Raw genomic sequence first — 23,819 nt, 5'->3', positions numbered from 1 at the left:
GGTTCGAGGGAACGGATTACGAATATTATAAACGCGTTGGTTAACTTTCGATAATTGATTTTATTCACCCGATTACACATGCGACATTCACATAAATTGCGCACTAACTAAAACCATTGTCGTGAACCGGGGGTAACGGCTTCACGAATCTGCCGGGTTGCTGCTCGTCAGCTGAAATGAGGGTCGGAATTCTCTTCGGCCCTCGCTGATGCATGCGGTCAATCGCACTGGCAAGAGCGGTCCGCTGCCGTTGTTCTGCTTCTGCTGCTGCTGCTTCCATCCTTGCTGATACTGTTGTTGTTACTGCTGCTTGCTGCGTCATCATGAAAACGTGTCACAAGAATCCTTATCAAATTGCACCAACACAGCGCCCAATCCATAAGGGGAAGCATCCACATATAGCTCCGTTTTATCTTCTCTGTTGAAGTATCCCAGAGTGGTAATGACTTTCCATGCATCATTTTTGAGGTACTCAAACTCGTTGTCAAGATCTCGATTCCAGTAAAAATGATTTGATTTGGCCAACTCTCGAAGCCTACGTGTTTTATCTGCTCTATTATGGATAAATCTTTCAACGAAGTTGATTAGTCCCAAGAAACTTTTAACTTCAGCTATGGTTTCGGGACTTCTGAAACCTTTGATGGCCGTAATTTTATCTTCCTCGATCTTCCATCCAGTAGATGAAACAGTGAATCCTAAGAACTTTACTGACTGTTGCCCCAACACGCATTTATTCTCATTAATCTTGACATTATGATTCTTCAGGCATGCCATGACTTTCGCCAGGTTTTGATCGTGCTCTTTCTTAGTTTTTCCTGAAACCAAGATGTCATCTAGGTAATTAACAGTTCCATCACATCCTCCTAATACAATGGTTTGTAAAATCTCCTGGAACATATCTGGTGCATTACACAGGCCAAATGGAAGACGTCGGTAACGGTAGATATCTTCTCCAGTGAAAAAGTTCGTGAGATGACGGGAATCTTCGTTCAACTGCACATGGAAAAATGCACTGGATAAATCTATTGTAGAGAACCACTGTGCTCCATGGAGATCCAAAAGAATTGATTCGAACGTGGGCATCTTGAACGGTGTGCGATTAATGCATCGATTAGGCCCTCGAAGATCAATTACCAATCGAATGTCGTTCTTTCCTTTAGGAACAACAAGCAAGGACGAACAAAACGATCTATCCATATCAGTAGTAACTCTTTCTATTATGCCAGCAGACAGAAGTTCGTTTAATTTTTGTTTCGTGAGGTCCTTGAATGCCGCTGGAATATGTGTGTAAACATTGCGCGATGGGGGCATACTCTTATCAAAACTCAAGGAAACTGGAGGTACGTTGAATTTAGGAAACTCTTTCACCAGTGAGGGGTTTTGGAATTCCGAACACATAGCTATGCTTAGTTCACACTTCCAGGGTGCGTTTGCATTCGAAGGATACACAGGAACTTCCAAACCAACTGAAAGCACGCTGTATCTAACTGCGGTATTGAATCCTAACAGTGCTCTTGCTTCATCGACCACGTAAAATTTTTCAACCATAATCGGCCTATCCTCTGAAATAAACAATTCGGCCAAAAAATTGGCGATGACCTTGATTTCGCCATCGGAAGCGTATGCCTTTAGTCTTTTATCCGTTGAATATTGCAAAGCATGTATATTGATTCTGCTGTCCATATTTGCTAGAATCTGCTCAAATGATACTCTTGTAATGGTGTTGACTTGAGCGCCTGAGTCTATGAAAAATTTTACTGGAGTGTTAGCAACTCGAGCATCAATGCAAGCGTCGTGTTCCGTCAAGACTACAGCCGGGCATACCGACTTGACCTGCAATCACAGAACAACAACAGAATCAATAGAAATATGTTTGTATTTTTATAGCATCTTTTCAACTAAATGCTTCTGTTATTTTTTTTTTAAGATGCGAAAAAAACTAGTTAATATGAAACTTAATTTTTTTTTTTTTTTTTTTTTAATTTTTATTTAAATTTAATCAAATATATATATATTTTTCAAGAAAGTAACCATACGTTACGTAACTTATATATAAAAAAATGAAATCACTTAAGCACTTTTGTTATCTCCACGTACCTCACTGGTTATATCTTCGTCTTCCTCTTTCTCAATCACTGTAATTTTGGTATCGATTGCTTCCTCCTTAAATTCATTGCGGCGTTTCAACAGATTCGGATGCGCAGCCTGATTTTTTATTGAAGGACAAATACGTGCAATGTGGCCCATTCTTCCACAATTGTGACACACCTTCTGCATTCCAGGACATTGGTATGGATGATGGAAAATACTTCCGCATCTCCAACAATTGTTGACGGAGCCAGACTCGTAATTACGGATATGATTGCGAGACACTGCACAATTTTAAAGTTTGTGTTTGACACATAAAACCTGCAAACAAACAGAGCTACAATGAGCGATTTTCTGATCGCCTCTTCGCGAAGAGTGAAGAGTGAAGAGTGGGTGAGATAAATGACAAAATTGCTTATTGCGACTCTCATGCAGCAACATTGGCTGGTATTATGTGTCAAACACAAACTCCACAATCTTTTCTTGTTGCTTACACAAGCGAAATATTATTATAGTGTCTTATCATTCCGTAGTTTTATAAAACATTTTTTTAGCCAAAATGAATGGAAGGAACCCTGTTTGAAAGTGCAAATTGCGGTGGAAATCATTTGTCAACGGACGAGGCGTACACCAAATGCGAAGAGTACCGACGTATCCGGATGCAGGCAACAACAAGGAATCAAGCAGGACACAAGATTCATTACTCCCTTATGCATGCTCACTATCGAAGTGTTCATTTAAACAGATTCGTAGAAAAATTTCCTATCGATTTGCGCAGATTCGTAGAAAAATTTCCTATCGATTATCTCTGGATCAAAATCAGACCACTTTCATGCCGCGACCGACTTTGGATTCTGAAATTGCACCCCCAATGTTGCCTTAAAAACATATGGTATGTTAGTTTTTAACATGATTGATGACCTTGACAAATCAAGCTGAACTTTGAATTAGGTACTAAGTAACATTGACAGATTCTCTTCATCAACTTTCTCTTTGTATCCCCACGGGCATGTAATGACATTCCCAGGTATTTTCAGCACACTGATCGAAAAAAGAAGCTTTTATCTAGCATCTATTACAACAAACACAAAAAGAAACGGTTTTGTGCTTCAGTTATTAACGAAAGAGAAAGCCAACGAAGAGAATTGATCAATGTTACTTAGGACCTAATGCAATGTTCAGCTTGAAAATGTAAAAAAAAAAAACTCTCTATGGTGTTCCTGAAAAGGACCATTTCGTCGTGACGGTTGAGTAATGCTGAGTTATTAGGGTGTTCAACACGGATGAGGCTGTTGCTTGGAACGAGGGTGACGCGCTTGACATAGATGGCCCACAGCGACTCACGAAGATGGATTCCGATCAGTAGCGGTGACGCTTCTTCCTCCTTTTTCGGTGAATGGACGCTCATGTTGGCTGCAGCTTGCTGCTTGCGGGCAGCCTTTCGTTGTGTACAATGTTCAAAGCCACGCGTCGAAAGCACTGCTGCTGTTGCTGCTGACGAACGACCGGACACCACCAGACACGGTGATTGAATAAGCACCGTTCATGGACACAGGATCGAATTCGATTTTGAAATCTTTGTTAGGGAATGCGCTGTTGGCAGACAATCGGTGATAATTGCAAAATTTGAAATTTTCACTCCACAGTGTTCAAACGGTTTCAAATCGGGTACTGATTAGCCTCCGAAAGTTTAAACTCATTTGATAAGAAAACTGACTTGGCACAAACCATTTGAAGTTTATATGGAAATTACTATGGGAAAACAAAACGTTTTATTCATTGCCTTCTAGCCTTTTTACATATTGTACTGTTAACAAATTCTATGGCTATTCTTATGGAACTTTTTATCAGCTACAACTTTGCAGAAAATCTTGTTTCAGCCAAACGTCAAATTAAATAGTTATTAATTGTTTAAGAGATTGATAATCTTATGGCAAGATTAAGCTACTGTATTGTTGGCAACACTGTATTCTGCAGTGTGACATAGTAGCCATGATTTTTGTCCTCTATTCTACGCGCCATAAGCACCAATGTTGCCTGCTGAACAGTTAATTGAGCATAATCATAAGACATCAGTGACTTGAATCATTGTTCCTTACATTTGATCGAAAAGTGGTCTTGAACAAAGTTGTAGCTGAGAAAATTTTCAATAAGCTTAGCTACCATTTTCTATAGTAGAGTGAACTGGTGAATTTTGAGATGGATATGAACCGAAATTATGGTTTCTCCATAGTAATTCCCATATAAACTTCAAATGGTTTGTGCCAAGTCTGTTTTTCACTAAATGAGTTCAAATTTTGGGAGGCTAATCAGGGCCCAACTTGGACGCGTTTGAGCACTGTGGAGCGGAAATTTTAAATTTTGCCTCAGTCTAGTGTTCAATTTAGCAGATTCGTAGCTAAATTTCTAATCGATTGGCTTGTTTAGAATTAAAATACATCCGCTATTGACAGTTATATGTGGTTAAAACCTGACCACTTTTCGTAATGCGGACAATTTTGGTTTTTTGAAATTGCACCCCAATATGTTGCCGAAAGACGAAATCCTACAAAAAAAAAACAATGCCAAACGTTTGTATGCCAAATTAAGTATCCTATTTAGATATATTTATACAATTGTCATTTGGATGATTTCTAGTCTACACGTTCTCTGTTGTTTCCTGAAAAAAAAACATAACCTCACTCTGTCATCAAAACACGACGCTAAGTCGACCTAATCAGAGCAAAAAAGGATTGTTCGGATGAAGAAAAGCACCAACACCCAACAGCATTCACATTTCGTCAATATCACATCGTCATCGCAATCATCGCTTTTATTTTTGGTTGTAGTTCGCTTCAACAAGGTTGCACGTAACTTCCTGTCTATTTCTTTTCCCTTCTCACTTACACACTAAATCTCTCTTGTCCTCTTGGTTTCTGTTTTTCTCTCGAATACGAATAAATATAGGTTTGTGTGTGTCTGTATGTATAATTTACGTTTTCTGTTTCTACTTTCCTACTCGCTTTCTCCCACGCATTCCAGTGTTCGCTTTCACCTCTTTCGCATTCGCTTCGTTTCTCTGGTTTGTTATCTGTTTCTGTTAATGATCGGTTTCTAATGCATAGAGCGCACGGCTTTTCTCAGTAACCTTGGAAGTGGCACAAACAAATATTAGTTCTTTTGTGTGAGCACCCAATACAGTTTCCGAACAGCTGGATTCATGCTTGGCGTCCGCCTCCGGCGTTTGCTCTCACCTTAGTTTCAATGGTAATATTGGCTTAAATAGAACTGTCCTTTTAGATTATATCTGTGTCTCTGTGTGGATGTGAGTGTATGCTTCTGTAACAAATGTATTTTATTTTTCGTATGTTTGTGTTAATTCTCGTTCTCTATTGGTTAATTTGTGACGAGGGAAGATGAAGAGTTTCAAACTTAAGGTTTTCCGGTTAATTCTAGCAGTTTATTATTGATTAGATTAGAGCTTCTCTGTCGTTCGCTGTGAGTGTATGCGTTTGTGATGCTGCAGTATTGTACAGAGCTTCTGAAAATAAAAATAATTCCTCGACTAGGATGACAAATATGACAAGGTGATTCGCTGCTACCGCATAAGTACAAATCGTGGGTGCGAAAATGTATTGTTAATTTTTGGTTTCGAATCATACTTTCTTTTTTTTTATTTAAATGAAAATGCAAATGAAATCAAAATTAAAAAAAAAATAATGAAACAATTTCCTCTTCGTCTCGAATTCTTTTTGGCATGGGGTGGTTCTTCTATTAGTGTGTATCGATCATCTCTCATTTGCCTTGTTGACTTACGCTACTTTACTACTTCACATGAAAAACTAAAAACTAAAAGGCACACTTAAAAATCATAATTATTCCAGTTTTCCTCCTTTCCATCACTTTGGCTCGCCATTCACCTAATTCGATATTGTATTGTTTCCCGATTCACTCTCGATTTACCTCCTCACACTTCTTTCTTGAATGTCATTTTGTTTTTAATCTTTAACTTTAGTTTCTTTTTGGTATACTGATTCCGCTTTATTAGTTTTATTCGATCCTCGGTTTATATCAAGCGTTGAAGCGTTTTCGTTATGTTTTGTTTTGTATTCTGCTCACGATATGTGTACATCTCACTTTCTTTCTCGTTCTCTCTTTCCTCTCGATAATTAGTAATTTGGAAAAGAAAGCCGATTACGGGGAAATAACCCTAGCGCTGCGGAAGCGTATCATATCGAACAATATCCGTTCTGCTAGTACACTGGGATAAAAAGTATAGTGAAGGGTAAACACTACTTCAGTAGATTTGTTTTCAATAGTTGAAACCAGTAATCGTTTGAGTTTCTCGTTTCTGTTTGCGGTCACTACACGCACTTCGCTGAAAACCGTCGAGTCGGTTAATCATAATTAACGTTGCTATTTTCTACAGTGTGGACAGGCGGCGAAGACAGATCGAACGGGGAAATTAATCGTTTAAATGCTCAATTAGATACACTGAAAACGAAACTGACTCAGAGAGTGAGTCACTTTTACCCATTCGTATGGAGAAATTTCTAAAAGCGTAGGTCATTCAGCGCATGAGTGACCTACGCTTTTAAAAAATTTCTCCATACGAATAAGTAAAGGTGACTCACTCTCTGAGTAAGATTCGTTTTCAGTGTATTGATATCGGAAGAAATCAAAAACAAATACAAGGAAAAACGCTAAACAAGTCGAGTGTGGAAAAGTGTGTAACCTAGGCACTAGGTATTCTATGAATATCGTAATTTTGTACGTTATTTACAAACTGAATAAGTCAGTTAGGGAAAATTACGCCACCTCTTTACCTATTATCGTTAGGGGGTAAATGATGTCCTTGAGCGACACTTCCCGATTTGAATGAAACATTGCATATGTGTTGGTTGCTACTCAAGATCACATTTTGCATTAAAATATGACCACTTTTCAGCACTAAGCTTTTAAAAGGGCGTATTAAGCATCCTGATTTTTTTTTTCTAAAAAAAAATCATAGCCTGAAAACGACTAATTCGACGAAAACGACGTCTAAGAAGTTGTAGGGGCTTAAACGAACTTTAAGACAAAATACACTGAGATAAAAAGTCACTACAAATTCATGTTAAAAAAATAAATAAAAATTCGATTTGGTTGATGAACATATTCTTCTATTTATTTTTATTTTTTTAGTGTGAATAAAGCTTAAGCCTGGTGGAGAGTGACAGAATGCTTAAAAATATTTCATCAATTTTTGCTTAGCTTACGTACCAAGACCGGGATGTCCTTATTCGAGTTTTGAAGAGCACCATCAATTTCCCGGTTTTTCCCGGAATTTTGGTTATTTTCCTGGATATGCGATATACATTTATATCAAGCATTAAACCGAATGCGATTGAGTCGAATTAAAGCACTGTGTTAAATGGTTAATTACTAAGACAGTAGAATTTTTCCAGGATCTTGAATTTGTTTCTGCGATCGAAGTCTTCAAAATGTGTCTGTATTTGCTCAGAACTCTATACAGGATTTCTTTAAAATGGTCTCAACTATTTCCTTTAGAATAATCCCTTCGTAGAGTTCGTTTCAGAATTCCTCTCAAATTTGAGAATCTCTTTGGTCCCTTGAACGGTCCAGAAATTCTCTACAGAACACTCCGAAATATTCACGAAATTTATCATATTTTGGTATCAAAAACCGACAGATCGGAATCCAAGATGGCGCATTCCATTGCACAGAAATGCTTCGGAAATCCTACAAATGGGTATCCGAGGAACGGGATCGACGAGTAAAACATGATGTCCGGTGAAATTTACTATGACTTACGGTGTGTCGAAATACCCAAGAAATCATACAACATAACGAACGGGTCTGACGAGTAGCAGACAAAAAATCTACATCCAGTTCACTTTTGATATCCAATATGGCGAACATGAATCAAAGATGGCGACTTCTGGTTAGCGAAAATGTCTCGAAAACCCTACAATATGGATATCTACGGAATGGGCTCGACGAGTAGAAGCCAAAAATATACATCCGATTCACTTTTGGCATCCAATATGGCGAACCTGAATCCAAGATGGCGACTTCTGGTTAACGAAAATGTCTCGGAAACCCTACAATATGGATATCTACGAAATGGACTCGACGAGTAGAACCCAAAAATCTATATCCAGTTCACTTTTGGTATCCAATATGGCGAACCTGAATCCAAGATGGCGACTTCCTGTTAGCGAAAATGCCTCGAAAACCCTACAATATGGATATCTACGGAATGGGCTCGACGAGTAGAAGCCTAAAATCTACATCCGGTTCACTTTTGGTATCCAATATGGCGAACCTGAATCCAAGATGGCGACTTCTAGTTAGCGAAAATGTCTCGAAAACCCTACAATATGGATATCTACGGAATGGGCTCGACGAGTAGAAGCCTAAAATCTACATCCGGTTCACTTTTGGTATCCAATATGGCGAACCTGAATCCAAGATGGCGACTTCTGGTTAGCGAAAATGTCTCGAAAACCCTACAATATGGATATCTACGGAATGGAATCGACGAGTAGAAGCCTAAAATCTACATCCGGTTCACTTTTGGTATCCAATATGGCGAACCTGAATCCAAGATGGCGACTTCTAGTTAGCGAAAATGTCTCGAAAACCCTACAATATGGATATCTACGGAATGGGCTCGACGAGTAGAAGCCTAAAATCTACATCCGGTTCACTTTTGGTATCCAATATGGCGAACCTGAATCCAAGATGGCGACTTCTAGTTAGCGAAAATGTCTCGAAAACCCTACAATATGGATATCTACGGAATGGAATCGACGAGTAGAAGCCTAAAATCTACATCCGGTTCACTTTTGGTATCCAATATGGCGAACCTGAATCCAAGATGGCTAGTTAGCGAAAATGTCTCGGAAACCCTACAATATGGATATCTACGGAATGGGCTCGACGAGTAGAAGCCAAAAATATACATCCGGTTCACTTTTGGCATCCAATATGGCGAACCTGAATCCAAGATGGCGACTTCTGGTTAACGAAAATGTCTCGGAAACCCTACAATATGGATATCTACGAAATGGACTCGACGAGTAGAACCCAAAAATCTATATCCAGTTCACTTTTGGTATCCAATATGGCGAACCTGAATCCAAGATGGCGACTTCCTGTTAGCGAAAATGCCTCGAAAACCCTACAATATGGATATCTACGGAATGGGCTCGACGAGTAGAAGCCTAAAATCTACATCCGGTTCACTTTTGGTATCCAATATGGCGAACCTGAATCCAAGATGGCGACTTCTAGTTAGCGAAAATGTCTCGAAAACCCTACAATATGGATATCTACGGAATGGGCTCGACGAGTAGAAGCCTAAAATCTACATCCGGTTCACTTTTGGTATCCAATATGGCGAACCTGAATCCAAGATGGCGACTTCCTGTTAGCGAAAATGTCTCGAAAACCCTACAATATGGATATCTACGGAATGGAATCGACGAGTAGAAGCCAAAAAACTACATGCGGTTCACTTTTGGCATCCAATATGGTGAACCTGGATCCAAGATAGCGACTTCTGGTTAACGAAAATGTCTCGGAAACCCTACAATATGGATATCTACGAAATAGGCTCGACGAGTAGAATCCAAAAATTTACATCCGGTTCACTTTTGGCATCCAATATGGCGAACCTGAATCCAAGATGGCGACTTCTGGTTAGCGAAAATGTCTCGAAAACCCTACAATATGGATATCTACGAAATAGGCTCGACGAGTAGAAGCCAAAAATCTACATCCGGTTCACTTTTGGTATCCAATATGGCGAACCTGAATCCAAGATGGCGACTTCTGGTTAGCGAAAATGTCTCGAAAACCCTACAATATGGATATCTACGGAATGGGCTCGACGTGTAGAAGCCAAAAATCTACATCCGGTTCACTTTTGGCATCCAATATGGCGAACCTGAATCCAAGATGGCGACTTCTGGTTAACGAAAATGTCTCGGAAACCCTACAATATGGATATCTACGAAATGGACTCGACGAGTAGAACCCAAAAATCTATATCCAGTTCACTTTTGGTATCCAATATGGCGAACCTGAATCCAAGATGGCGACTTCTAGTTAGCGAAAATGTCTCGAAAACCCTACAATATGGATATCTACGGAATGGGCTCGACGAGTAGAAGCCTAAAATCTACATCCGGTTCACTTTTGGTATCCAATATGGCGAACCTGAATCCAAGATGGCGACTTCCTGTTAGCGAAAATGTCTCGAAAACCCTACAATATGGATATCTACGGAATGGAATCGACGAGTAGAAGCCAAAAAACTACATGCGGTTCACTTTTGGCATCCAATATGGTGAACCTGGATCCAAGATAGCGACTTCTGGTTAACGAAAATGTCTCGGAAACCCTACAATATGGATATCTACGAAATAGGCTCGACGAGTAGAATCCAAAAATTTACATCCGGTTCACTTTTGGCATCCAATATGGCGAACCTGAATCCAAGATGGCGACTTCTGGTTAGCGAAAATGTCTCGAAAACCCTACAATATGGATATCTACGAAATAGGCTCGACGAGTAGAAGCCAAAAATCTACATCCGGTTCACTTTTGGTATCCAATATGGCGAACCTGAATCCAAGATGGCGACTTCTGGTTAACGAAAATGTCTCGGAAACCCTACAATATGGATATCTACGAAATAGGCTCGACGAGTAGAATCCAAAAATTTACATCCGGTTCACTTTTGGCATCCAATATGGCGAACCTGAATCCAAGATGGCGACTTCTGGTTAACGAAAATGTCTCGGAAACCCTACAATATGGATATCTACGAAATGGACTCGACGAGTAGAACCCAAAAATCTATATCCAGTTCACTTTTGGTATCCAATATGGCGAACCTGAATCCAAGATGGCGACTTCTGGTTAGCGAAAATGTCTCGAAAACCCTACAATATGGATATCTACGAAATAGGCTCGACGAGTAGAAGCCAAAAATCTACATCCGGTTCACTTTTGGTATCCAATATGGCGAACCTGAATCCAAGATGGCGACTTCTGGTTAGCGAAAATGTCTCGAAAACCCTACAATATGGATATCTACGGAATGGGCTCGACGAGTAGAAGCCAAAAATCTACATTCGGTTCACTTTTGGTATCCAATATGGCGAACCTGAATCCAAGATGGCGACTTCTGGTTAGCAAAAACGTCTCGGAAACCCTACAATATGGATATCTACGGAATGGAATCGACGAGTAGAAGCCAAAAAACTACATACGGTTAACTTTTGGCATCCAAAATGGTGAACCTGAAACCAAGATGACGACTTCTGGTTAGCGAAAATGCCTCGAAAACCCTACAATATAGATATCTAAAGAATGGGCTCGACGAGAAGAAGCCAAAAATCTACATCCGGTTCACTTTTTGTATCCAATATGGTGAACCTGGATCCAAGATGGCGACTTCTGGTTAACGAAAATGTCACTAAACCCTACAACATGGAAATCTACGGAATGGGCTCGACGAGAGGAAGCCAAAAATCTACATCCGGTTCACTTTTGGTATCCAATATGGCAAACCTGAATCCAAGATGGCGACTTCTGGTTAACGAAAATGTCTCGGAAACCCTACAATATGGATATCTACGAAATAGGCTCGACGAGTAGAACCCAAAAATCTACATCCGGTTCACTTTTAGCATCCAATATGGCGAACCTGAATCCAAGATGGCGACTTCTGGTTAGCGAAAATGTCTCGGAAACCCTACTATATGGATATCTACGAAATAGGCTCGACGAGTAGAACCCAAAAATCTACCTGCGGTTCACTTTTGGTATCCAATATGGCGAACATGAATCCAAGATGGCGACTTCTGGTTAACGAAAATGCCTCGAAAACCCTACAATATGGATATCTACAAAATGGGCTCGACGAGTAGAAGCCTAAAATCAACATCCTGTTCACTTTTGGTATCAAATATGGCGAACCTGAATCCAAGATGGCGACTTCTGGTTTGCGAAAATGTCTCGGAAACCCTACAATATGATGAATATCTACGGAATGGGCTCAACGAGTAGAAGCCAAAAATCCATGTCCGGTGAAATTTTGGCATCTAAAATGGCAAAACTGAATCCAAGATGGCAAAAATGCCTCGAAATTGCACCAAATGGGTATCTACGGAACGGTATCCAAAATGGCAAACCTGAATCCAAATGCTTCGAAAATCCTTCAAATGAGTAGAAACTGATAATCGATGTTCGGTGCAATTTTAGAATCCAAAATGGTGACCGATAATCCATGATGGCGACTTCCGATGCGTAAAAATACCTCGCAAATCCTACAAATGGGTATCTACGGAATGGGAATGCTTCGCAAACCCTACAATATGGGTAGCTACGGAACGGTCTCGATGAATAGAAACCAAAATTTGATGTCCGGTGCTAATTAGGCATTCAATATGGCAGAATCCAAATTTGCGAAAATTCCCCAGTGGGAGTTTGCGGCACGGTCTCGACGAGTAGAAGCTAAATATCGATGTCCGATGCAATTTTGGCATCCAAAATGGCGGACCTGAATCTCCAAGATGGCAACTTCCGGTTTACGAAAATGCCTCGAGAACCTTACAATATGGGTAGCTATGGGGCTACAACCAGCCTGTTGGTGTATAGGAACAATAAACAATAAACGGGCTCAACGAGTAGAAACCAATATTCGATGTCCGGCGCCATTTTGGCAAACAAAATGGTGGACCTACAATCTACGGAACGGTCTCGACGAATAGAAACCAAAATTCGATGTCCTGTGCTAATTGGGAATCCAAGATGGCAGACGCGAATCCAAAATGGTGACACCTTGTTTGCGAAAGAGTAGAAACTAACATTGATTGTCTGGTGCAATTTTTTAATCAATGATGGCGACTTCCGATGCGTGAAAAGATGAAACCAAAATTAGATGTCCTGTGATACTTAGATATTCAAGAAAGCAAACGTGAATCCAAAATGGGGACTTCTGGTTTACGAAAATGCACCTGTGGGAGTTTGCGGAACGGTCTCAACGAGTGGAACCTAAAAATCGATGTCCGGTGCAACGTTGGCATCCAAAATGGCAAACCTGAATCCAAGATGGTAACTTCGGTTTGCGAAAATGCCTCGAGACCCTTACAATATGGTTATCTACCGGCTCAATGAGTAGAAACCAAAATCTGGTGCAATTTTGGAATCCAAAATAGTGAACGAATAGAAACCAAAATTCGATGTCCGTTGCTATTTCGGCATGCAAGATCGCAGACGGGAATCCAAAATGGCGACTTCTGCTTTGCGAAAATACCGGTCTTAACGAGTAGGAGCTAAAAAGCCTCGGAAACCCTAAAATATGGGTATCTGCCGAAGAGGCTCAACGAGTAGAAGCCGAAATTCGATGTCCGGTACAATTTTGGAATCCAAAATGGTGGACCTACAATATGGGTATCTACGAAACGGCCTCGACAAATAGAAACCAAAATTCGGAACATACGTAAATCCTAAATAGCGACTTCTTGTTTGCGAAAGAGTAGAAACCAACATTCATTGTCTGATGCTATTCTGGAATCTGAAATGGTAAACATGAATCCATGATGGCGACTTCCGATGTTAGAAAATACCTCGCAAATCCTACAAATGGGTATCTACGGGACGGAAATGCTTCCAAAACCCTACAGTATGGGTATTTACGGAACGGTCTCGATGAATAGAAACCAAAATTCGATGTCCGGTGCTAATTAGACATCCAAGATGGTAGTCGTGATTCCAAAATGGCGACTTCTGGTTTGCAGTGGCAGTTTTCGGAATGGTCTCGACAAGTAGAAGCTAAACAATTATGTCTGTGGATATAATGGAGTCCAACAAATTCACTTCACATCTTTAATAAATTTTATATCATGAAAAATTTAACTAAAACATAAAGCAGTGATGCATACCTTATGTTACGCTCCAAAGAGGCCTGTTAGATTTTGTGAAAAGCAATGCATTAGGTATAGGAAAAACGCGACAAAAGGGAGGAGATTGGGTAAATTTTTCCTCAATTTGGCTTGACATAATTAATGCATGGCCCTAAAAAATAAAACACAAAAATGGAAGAAGAAAACACTAATAAACCCCGTTCAATCGATCTGTGCTCCACGTTGCCACTCGTATCCAGATAAATAAAGCTGTAACATTGTGAAATTCAACAGAAACATTCTAAACTGCCTTTAAACAGTCAGCATTTACTAACATTCGCTGCTTAACACGCGTAACGATTCAGCCTCTATCGTCTCACAGGGATATACCATAGTATCACACAATATAGTCAACCAGTTTTTAAATCTTTCCTCATCCTACTGAACAGCAGCTGATCGATCGGGCATGATTCACACGTCGTCTATATGTGTTGTGTTTTTATTGTTCTTCTGCTGGAGAAAATTATCCGGAAAATGAAATATGTGAAATGTGAACCATGCCAAACATCAGACCTCAACAACTTCCTACTACTATTAACATTCCTCTATCTCCATTTCGGTCTACAGTAGAGCTCAACAGTGAAATCATCAGCAGTGTTAATCGATAGTGATTTGAAAACGAAAATATTCGTCCTTTTTGCATATATGCGGTATGGTATGATAATATAATTTCAGCAATATGCGTGACTTTCTGTTTGTTTGTTTGTTTGTTTGCATTTCGTGTATAAATGTATAGAAGAATAACAACTCTCTTACCTCATGTGTTTTCACAGACTATATTTACACACGGTTCACCGAGCTCGTCGTCGTGTCCGTCGTCCCCCCTTAGATGTTGTACTCCTGGCAGCACTTGGAACAGTAGAAATTGGTATTGATGCTACCGTAGAACTTGCACCCCTCGGTTCGGCACATTTGATTTTTCCCATAATGACTACTGGTTATCACTCCGGAAGATTGCTGCTGCTGCTGCTGTCGGAGCGCTGAATCCGACGCATTGGAACCAGACGACGACGACGATGACATCCCGGACGATGACGGCGTCGAAGATGACGGGTGCTGCGGAACCGGACTGGCCACCGGCGGCGGAAGCGACACGCACATTCCCGACGACGACGTTCGGTTTAGGATCGTACTGCCGGGCGAGTAAACCGTCGCGACGATTCCACCCGACACGGCCGACGCCTGTTTGGCACAGTTGGAATAGTCGGGCGAGTGACTGCTGCTGTTGGAGGTGGCGGCTTTGCTAGGTACCGTCGTCGAGCGTTCCGTGGGGCTGAATCCGTGTCGATAGTTGGAAGAAGGTATCGCAGCACTGCTGCCGATTACTCGTTTGTCATTGTAGAACGTCGACCGGGATAGGTACAGGGTTTGATCGAGCTCATTCAGTCGCCGTACGGAGGGTAACCGCTGGATGCGGTCGTGACTTTCCATGTCAGCTTGGGTGTAGAACTTAGACTTACCCGTTCCATAACGTGGCATAAAGTCGTTCGGGTTGCAGGATTGAGATTCGCGCTTCCGCTGGGTTTCGTAGCACTCCAAGCACATGTAACTGGTGGCAACGGTTCCATAGTTCAGACAACCGGCATTGATGCAATTCATCAAGTCCGTTCCGTTGTCCGTACTGCCGTAATCACACGTGTCTTGACCTGCGTCCACGAATTTACTGAACTTGTCCAGCTCTTTCCGCTCCCGTACTCTCTCAATTTCCAGAAACCGCTCCTGAGCACATTCCAGATAGTTTTTGATCATCTCCTCCTGATACTCGTGTCGTCTGGCTTTCAGCGTGGCGCACAGAATTCGAAACTTGGGACAATCCCCCCGGGCAGACTTATCCGACGAAATGCTTGACTTCTTGTGCTGCCCACTTTTGCTACCGATCCTCGTGATGGACCCGATATTCTTCTTCAGCTTCTTGCTCATACTTTTTCCGATGCTTCCAAACTGCTTCGCTACGCTTTGCAGCTGTTTTGCTGCCTTACTTTTTCCACTGGATGTCCCACTCGAACTCGGCGGAAATGGCGGTAGTGACTGATTCGACGCCGTCATCGCTGCCAGATTGGGATTGTTCGTTCCGTTATTATGGTTCTCGTCCGAAAACACAATTTCCCCATCGGCAATCTTTTTTTCGTACTCCTCGTCCGAGTAGTCGTCATATATCTCATCATCTGGACTGTCTGCCGCCGGTGCGTACACAATATCCAGATACTCCTTCAGCAGTGCAACGTGCTCTCGATCCGTCAGCACCCAATTCCCGTCACTTCCATCGTACTCCCTCCAGTCGAAATCTACTCCCGGATCGATGCAAAATTGAATCGGCAACAGCTGATTACTGGCATCCACCAGAGGAATCAATGCCGGCGGAAAATCTCCCGCCGTCTCCATCGCTACCAGCGCTGAAAAGTGTGCCATATCGTAGGCCAACAGTAGCGGCGCTCTATGGCACTCATTCGACGGCACTTCAAACGGCAAATAAACTCCACCGAACGGAATCGGACTGAACGCTTCCCCGTTCATATCCCGCAGGAACACATCCGACACGACGATGATCGTCCGTCTCAAAATATGTGCCAACGCCAGCACATGGATCTCCTCCAAGCTCTCATAGGTAGCAATCTCATCGTCAGCGCCCGTCGACGATCCCCCGTCGAAGCTCTTCTCCATCAGCAGTGATCGCCTTCGAGAAACACTCTTCGAGTTTCGCCGTGGTTCCGGCGAAGCAATCGCAACAATCTCCTCCCACTCCTTGGCCCACTCGGTTTCACAGAACACGAAACCGGCCTGCTTGTTGACACGGGTCTGCTGGAAGCGCCACCGCCGGTAGAGAGCGTCCCGGAATTCCTCCTTCGAGAGAATGTCGTGTAACGTCCGGCGCAGCGTTAGCCGACGATCGTGGAAACCCCACATGCCGAGGGAAGCCGCATGCAGCAGGCAGTTGCCGTCACCTGTTGGGGGGGGGAAGGAAGCAAACGTGAATTTGAGTGGTCTTCAGTTTTGATAATGGACTTAGGGATTTACGGGCAAATTTAAAACGTTGTAAGGTTAACCCAGTCAAGCCAAGAAATTCCGAACTCAACTGCTCCATGGTAAACAATGAACTAGTCACAGACTAGGCGGCGAAAGTGTTAACGGCCATAGTGCTTTTTGATGATGACGCAGAATCGCTTTTACGTTTCGTAACCAGGGGGAGTGGGATTCATGTGTTTAATTTTTCCGCGATAAGACGTGCTGATGCATGTTGTTTAACACAACATAAGTCGATTCTACGAAGTCGCGTCGTTTCAACATTCAACGGGCGTTGTTCTAAGCGTGGAGCATAGTCATTTTAATGATGTAGGAATAACGATACTGTTCGCACTCAGAGCGAATGTAATGATTTATTGTTCTGTTAGTAGTTGTGTTATTATTTTGTTAATCATCCTAACCGCTTTCCTAATCCATATGACATCCTACTAACCCCGAGCCGACCGCGGGAAAATCGGTCTTCCACAAACTAACATCATTTGTGTCATTTTAACCCCAAACCCTACTATAAACAAGCTTTGATATATTCCTGGTGATGCCTCTGGCTTGGCTTGAGCAAGGAAACACCAACAGCATCGAACGAATGATCATCGAACAAGCGACGTGCTGATTGGTTCCCGACACAGAGGGAAAAACATGGCAGCACAAATTGAATAAAGAAAAAGAAGAAGAATAGAGTATTTAACCAGTCGCCTCTCGCGCGGAGAGGATTAGTATTAAAACAACTGTATTGGAAACAACAAAGAATAAAAATTGTCGTCCTTTTAGATTGTTCTCTCTCTCACAAGCCGAATCAAATAGCCTTTGTCAAGGCTCAAAAAGAGTTGGATTTTCGCTTTCGCTATCGCTGTCGCTATCGTTCCTGTCGTGGCATTTTTCCTGACGGAGAAGTTGGCCAATCTGCTGGGATCCTTCCAGCCAAGGATCGCCACACTGTTCCAAGTGTCCGTGAGCGGACATTTTATGGTCCTTCGAACCGGATCTGAGAGATCCACCCTCCAGTGTTGCAGCCGCAACAACAGATGTGTCGTAGATCAACCGATTGCGAACATCTACTCCCGCACCGTTTGCGCGTCTTTTCGAACGTGTCCAAACACGTTTGCTCCAGTATTTGCTTTGCGAGAGTCGCACTGCCGTTCCAGTTGATAGCGACAAGATAGCCGACCGAGTTGAATTTAGAATTTTCGAGGCTTGTTGGAGAAGAGAAGTTTTTTTCCCGAAGTATTCGCGAGTGAAACGTAATGCGAGTGAAGTCACGTCGCCGAGTATTCTAAATTGAAAAACTAAAATCCGGTGCGTCGCTTCTGGTTTCTGCACGTGTCCGAACACGTTCATTCCTGTTCCCTGCTGTGCGAGGGGTCGCACAGCTGTTCCTGAGCCTGCTGATACCGTTACGAAAATCGACTGGATTTTCTGTGGCTTGCTGAGGTGAATTGTGAATGTTAAGTTACAGTCCGATTATTTTCTACCGTACGTAAGTCGCGCGCGAGTGTACCTAGAATAATCAATTAACTTGTGAGTGAAGTCCGATTTTTTCCCTCGGAGTATATCGTGCGCGAGTGTAACAATGCCTGTCGATCCTTCACCAGCTAGGAAGAAACCTAAACCCGACATAGCAGATATGAAAACATTGGTTTCTTTGCGTGGCCAAGCAAAGGCGCAAGTCACCCGGATACGCAAAGCTGTGGAGGAAGCATCAGGAGCTGGTGCCGTCATACCCAACATGGCGATGCTGGCGGTATACTCCCGAAAGTTGGACCTCTACTTCAACGAGTATCGTGATTTTCACCATCAAATCATGGTGCTGTGCTCTGACGAAGGCATGGAGGAACAAGATCGAATATATGAAGCATTCGAAATCCAGCACACCGACGCCTGCGTGTTGCTGGAAACTCTTATGCAGTCTTTGGCCGTCACCGAAGATGCATCTCAAATTCCACTTTCGATTCAACGTTCAGACCAAACCCCTCGCATTATTGTGCAGCAGCAACCGTTGAAGGCACCTATTCCAACCTTCGACGGTAAACCTGAGAACTGGCCACGCTTCAAGGCCATGTTTCTTGATGTCATGCGGACGTCTGCCGACTCGGATGCGATAAAGCTATATCATCTCGACAGAGCATTGGTCGGTGCAGCTGCTGGAATCATTGATTCCCGAACGCTGAGTGAAAATAATTACGTTCATGCGTGGAAAGTGCTCGAAGAACGCTTCGAGAATAAACGAGTGATTGTTGACATTCATGTCAACGGCCTTCTGAACTTGAACACATTAAACCGTGAAAACGCCAAGGACCTGAGGGAACTTATTGACGACGTCACCCGACACGTCGATGGACTTAGCCTGATGAAAGAAGAGATGCTGGGAGTTTCAGAACGGATCGTTGTCAACTTGATAGCTGGTGCTTTGGATAAGGACACGAGGCTGCAGTGGGAATCTTCCATCCCACATAAGGAATTGCCGAAGTACAAGGAAACTGTAGATTTCCTGCAGAAGCGCTGCGCTGTTTTGGAACGTTGGGAATCATCATTGGTCAAGCCAGTTATCAACTCAAAGTCGTCGCCGCCCGCCAAGAATCCTGTGAACACGTCGAAGAATACGTCAGCCAAGACCTTCGCTTTAACGAAAAGGGAGCAAACCTGTGAACTATGTGGAACCGGTGCTCATCCGAGCTTCCGGTGTGAGACTTTCCGTTCGTTGGACATCGCTCAGCGCCAAGCCAAGGTAAGAGATATCAAAGCTTGTTTCAATTGCCTAAGGGTAGGCCATCTATGTAGTGCATGCCCTTCTCCACATACTTGTGCCAAATGTCAGGGTAGACATCATACTCTTCTTCACCCTGATAAACATGTGTCTCAGTCCACTTTGAAACCCACTTCATCGTCCGCTTCCCAGTCTGAGTCGTCGTTCGCCTCGAAGGGAGCCGTTCCAAAATTGAATTCCCAGTCTGTCTCTGAAGAATCGCAATCCACCAATGCAGTGTCTTGTTCGTTGAAACAATCCCCGCGTTTGTGTAACAGTTTACTGATGACAGCTAAGATTCAGGTGATGGATGTGAATGGAAGGCTAATTCCTTGCCGAGCATTTTTGGATTGCGGTTCACAAGCACATCTAGTCTCAAATAGTCTGATTGAGTCGTTGAATTTGCCCCGCTTCTCTACTAACGTTGAGGTTGTCGGAGCAAATGGTCAACGATCTTCCATCTCCGAGATGGTTAACCTTGAAATTCGTTCGTGTTATTCGGATTTTCGTGGACAACTGCAGTGTCTAATTACAGACAAGGTTGCAGGTTTAATGCCATCCATACCTATCAATATCAATCATTGGAAACTCTCTCCTGGTATCCCACTGGCAGATCCAGATTTCCATACACCGGGAGAAATCGACTTGCTTATAGGAATTCAACTGTTTTTTAAACTGTTGATGCCGGGGCAGTACAAGATTGGTCATGATCTCCCAATCCTTCAAGAAACCCGTTTGGGATGGGTTGTTGCTGGTTCCATCGAAGATGTTGGTTCTTCACGAGTCGAACAACATTGTTACACTGTTGGCCTACAAAGTCTTGCTGAATCCATGGAGAAATTTTGGTCAGTTGAATCTGTAGATTCTTGTAATCCTCTTACTAGTGAGGAACAGCGGTGCGAAGCAATTTTCTGCTCCACCACCCGCCGAAACCAGGATGGTCGATATATTGTTCAACTGCCCCTGAAATATTCTGTCCATCAGATGGAAAATAACCGCACGATTGCTCTTCGTCGATTTTACATGTTGGAACAACGGTTCCAGAAAAATCCTGAGCTGAAAAGGCAGTATGTGGATTTTATTAATGAGTATAAAAATCTTAATCATTGTGTTCAGGTCGATGAGTCTCAAGATCCTCCAAATCTTCTCAAACATTATCTTCCTCACCATGCGGTGTTGAAACCTACGAGCTCGTCGACGAAGTTAAGAGTGGTGTTTGATGCTTCATCGAAGAGTAATGGACCCTCTCTGAATGATTCTTTGATGATCGGACCGGTGATTCAGGACGATATCTTTTCGATTAATCTGCGTTTCCGTAAGCATCCATATGCCTTTTCCGCTGATGTCAGCAAAATGTATCGACAGATAGGAGTTGACAGGATCCATACGCCGTTGCTTCGTATATTCTGGAGGGAAAATCCCAACGATCCATTGCAGGTTTTGGAACTTACGACTGTGACGTACGGTACTTCCTCGGCACCGTTCTTAGCCACAAGGGCTCTTCAGCAGCTCGCTGTCGATGAAGGTGATTATTTTCCTATCGCTGCAAGAATTGTTGTAGAAGATTTTTATGTTGACGATGTCTTGTCAGGGGCTGAAACCATAGAAAAGGCTATTCAATGTCGCGTCGAGCTTACAGAACTACTTAGTCGTGGCGGATTTCCCATACATAAGTGGTGTTCGAATCACCCGGCTATTTTGGAATCGGTCCCAGAGAAAGACAGAGAGAAGTTTTTAATGTTCGAAGATGCAGATATCAACCAAGCTATCAAAACCCTTGGACTCCTTTGGGATCCATCAGAAGACGTCTACCGTTTCCATTTCGAACTTCCTAATCTTGCCAATTCACCACCAACCAAACGTAACGTTCTCTCTCAGATCGCGAAAATATTTGATCCACTTGGTCTTGTTTCGCCTGTTGTCGTAATTGCAAAGGTGTTGATGCAGCAAATTTGGATCAGCAAACTCAACTGGGATGACCTTTTGGATGGTAAATGGCTCCAAACTTGGGCCACGTTTCGTGACAATTTGAATTACATGCACCAAATCAAAATACCAAGATATTTTGGTGCTTCCGATGCAATTTACTACGAGGTTCATGGTTTTGCAGATGCGTCCAGTTATGCTTATGGGGCTTGCTTATACATCCGTGCTGTTACCCACGATGGAGTAAAGATTTCGCTCGTCTGTAGCAAATCCAAAATTACCCCTATCAAAGGATTAACCATTCCTCGATCTGAACTGTGTGCTGCATTATTGCTTACTCGACTGTTTGTTAAAGTTGTTCCGGCTGTTAAAATGGAATTCCAGTCAATTAATTTTTGGTCGGACAGTCAGATCGTTCTTGCGTGGTTGAAAAAACCTCTAGCTCAATTAAACCCATTCGTTCGCAATCGAGTTGCAGAAATTGTTGAACATTCCACCGATGCTAAGTGGAATTACATCCAATCTGATGAAAACCCTGCTGATGTTGTAAGTCGTGGACAATCTCCTCAATTACTTGCTTCGAATGATCTCTGGTGGTACGGACCACTTTTTTTGCGAAGTAATGGTTATCAGATTGATGAGCCCGAACCAATGCCCGATGATAAACTTCCGGAATTGAAACCAGCTACTACTTCTGCCGCTGTGGTTATTCCAGATATTCTTCCTGTAATGACTGCTTTCAGTTCTTTCCGAAAATTACAACGAGTAATTGGATATGTTCATAGGTTCGTTGCGAATGCGAGGTCCCCTAAGTCTCATCGAATAACATCGAAGTATCTCACAGTACAAGAGATGCGTAAATCAATGAATGTTATTGTAAAATACGTTCAAAAAACCGAGTTTTCTAACGAAATAACTCGTCTAGAGTTAGGTGAACCCTTGCGTCGTCTTGGCAGTTTAAATGTCATTCTGAAAGACGATATCTTGAGAGTAGGAGGAAGATTGCGCCATGCCCACCTGTCTTACGAAGCGAAACACCAAATCATACTTCCAGATAAAAATCCAATCGTCGAATCAATGCTTAGAGCTATGCATAAAGAAATGTTGCACATTGGTCCTTCCGGTCTTATCGCTCTAACCCGTCAAAGATTCTGGCTTTTGAATGCTCGATCTGTTGTTAAGAAAGTAATCCGAACTTGCGTAACTTGTTTCCGCAACAGTCCCAGATTGTTGCAACCGGTCATGGGTGATTTGCCAGAGGTTCGAGTCGTCCCTGCTCCACCGTTCTCCAAATCGGGAGTTGATTTTGCTGGCCCTGTCTTCATTCGCCAAGGAGGTAGAAAGTCTACTCTTGTGAAGGCTTACATTTGTCTATTTGTGTGTATGACTACAAAGGCTATCCATCTTGAATTGGTTTCGGATTTGTCTGCTTCAGCGTTTATAGCAGCACTCCATCGGTTTGTTTCCCGACGCGGTCTCGTTGATGAAGTTTTCTCAGACAACGGATCTAATTTTGTTGGGGCAAAATCGGATCTGCGTGATTTGTTTTTACTGTTCAAGAGTGATCAGTTGCACGGAAAGTTAAACGAGTTTTGCCAGGTTCGTGAAATAAAATGGACTTTTATTCCTCCTCGAGCCCCCAACTTTGGAGGGTTATGGGAAGCCGGGGTAAAAAGTACCAAGACCCATCTTAAAAAGGTTCTCCGTGATGCTTCCTTGACATTCGAGGAATATTACACAGTACTAACACAGATCGAGGCAATTCTTAATTCGCGGCCCCTATTCCCATTTTCTTCAGATCCAAATGAACTGGAAGCTATTACACCCGGTCACTTCCTTATTGGTCGTGAACTTATCGCTATTCCAGAACCAACACTGGAAGATACGAACATTAACCGTTTATCCCGTTGGCAACTCGTTCAACGCCTGCGTGATGATTTCTGGAGAAGATGGTCTCGTGAATACTTGAACACTCTCCAAACTAGATTAAAGTGGACGAAAAGATCCAAGAACATTGAGCCTGGAATGATTGTTTTGTTAAAAGATGAAAATCTTCCACCCCAATCGTGGAAACTGGGTCGCAT

The 23,819-nt window shown here is 42.5% G+C and overlaps 1 protein-coding gene across 2 annotated transcripts in view; it reads right to left on the bottom strand.

Annotated features, from left to right (window-relative positions):
- Window positions 1-4,857: 4,857 nt before the first annotated feature.
- Window positions 4,858-23,819, bottom strand: part of LOC135705347 (OTU domain-containing protein 7B-like) — a 118,687-nt gene continuing 99,725 nt past the window's right edge. The window contains exons 6-9 of one of the 2 annotated variants that reach the window (XM_065227044.1): window positions 13,586-16,990; window positions 9,750-13,525; window positions 9,070-9,477; window positions 6,058-8,259 (exon numbers count right to left, since the gene is read on the bottom strand). In XM_065227044.1, coding sequence (XP_065083116.1) covers window positions 14,874-16,990 — 2,117 coding nt within the window. In that variant the 3' untranslated portion in view covers window positions 6,058-8,259; window positions 9,070-9,477; window positions 9,750-13,525; window positions 13,586-14,873. Of the gene's footprint in view, window positions 5,609-6,057; window positions 8,260-9,069; window positions 9,478-9,749; window positions 13,526-13,585; window positions 16,991-23,819 lie in introns of those variants that run through there. The other variant, XM_065227050.1, reaches the window with a different exon arrangement.

Source organism: Ochlerotatus camptorhynchus, unplaced genomic scaffold (assembly GCF_037179485.1).
Source record: "Ochlerotatus camptorhynchus isolate MF236.1 unplaced genomic scaffold, CSIRO-AGI_Acam_v1.1 ptg000022l, whole genome shotgun sequence".
In the NCBI taxonomy this organism is placed as follows: domain Eukaryota; kingdom Metazoa; phylum Arthropoda; class Insecta; order Diptera; family Culicidae; genus Ochlerotatus; species Ochlerotatus camptorhynchus.
This window is presented reverse-complemented; position numbering and strand designations above follow the sequence as displayed.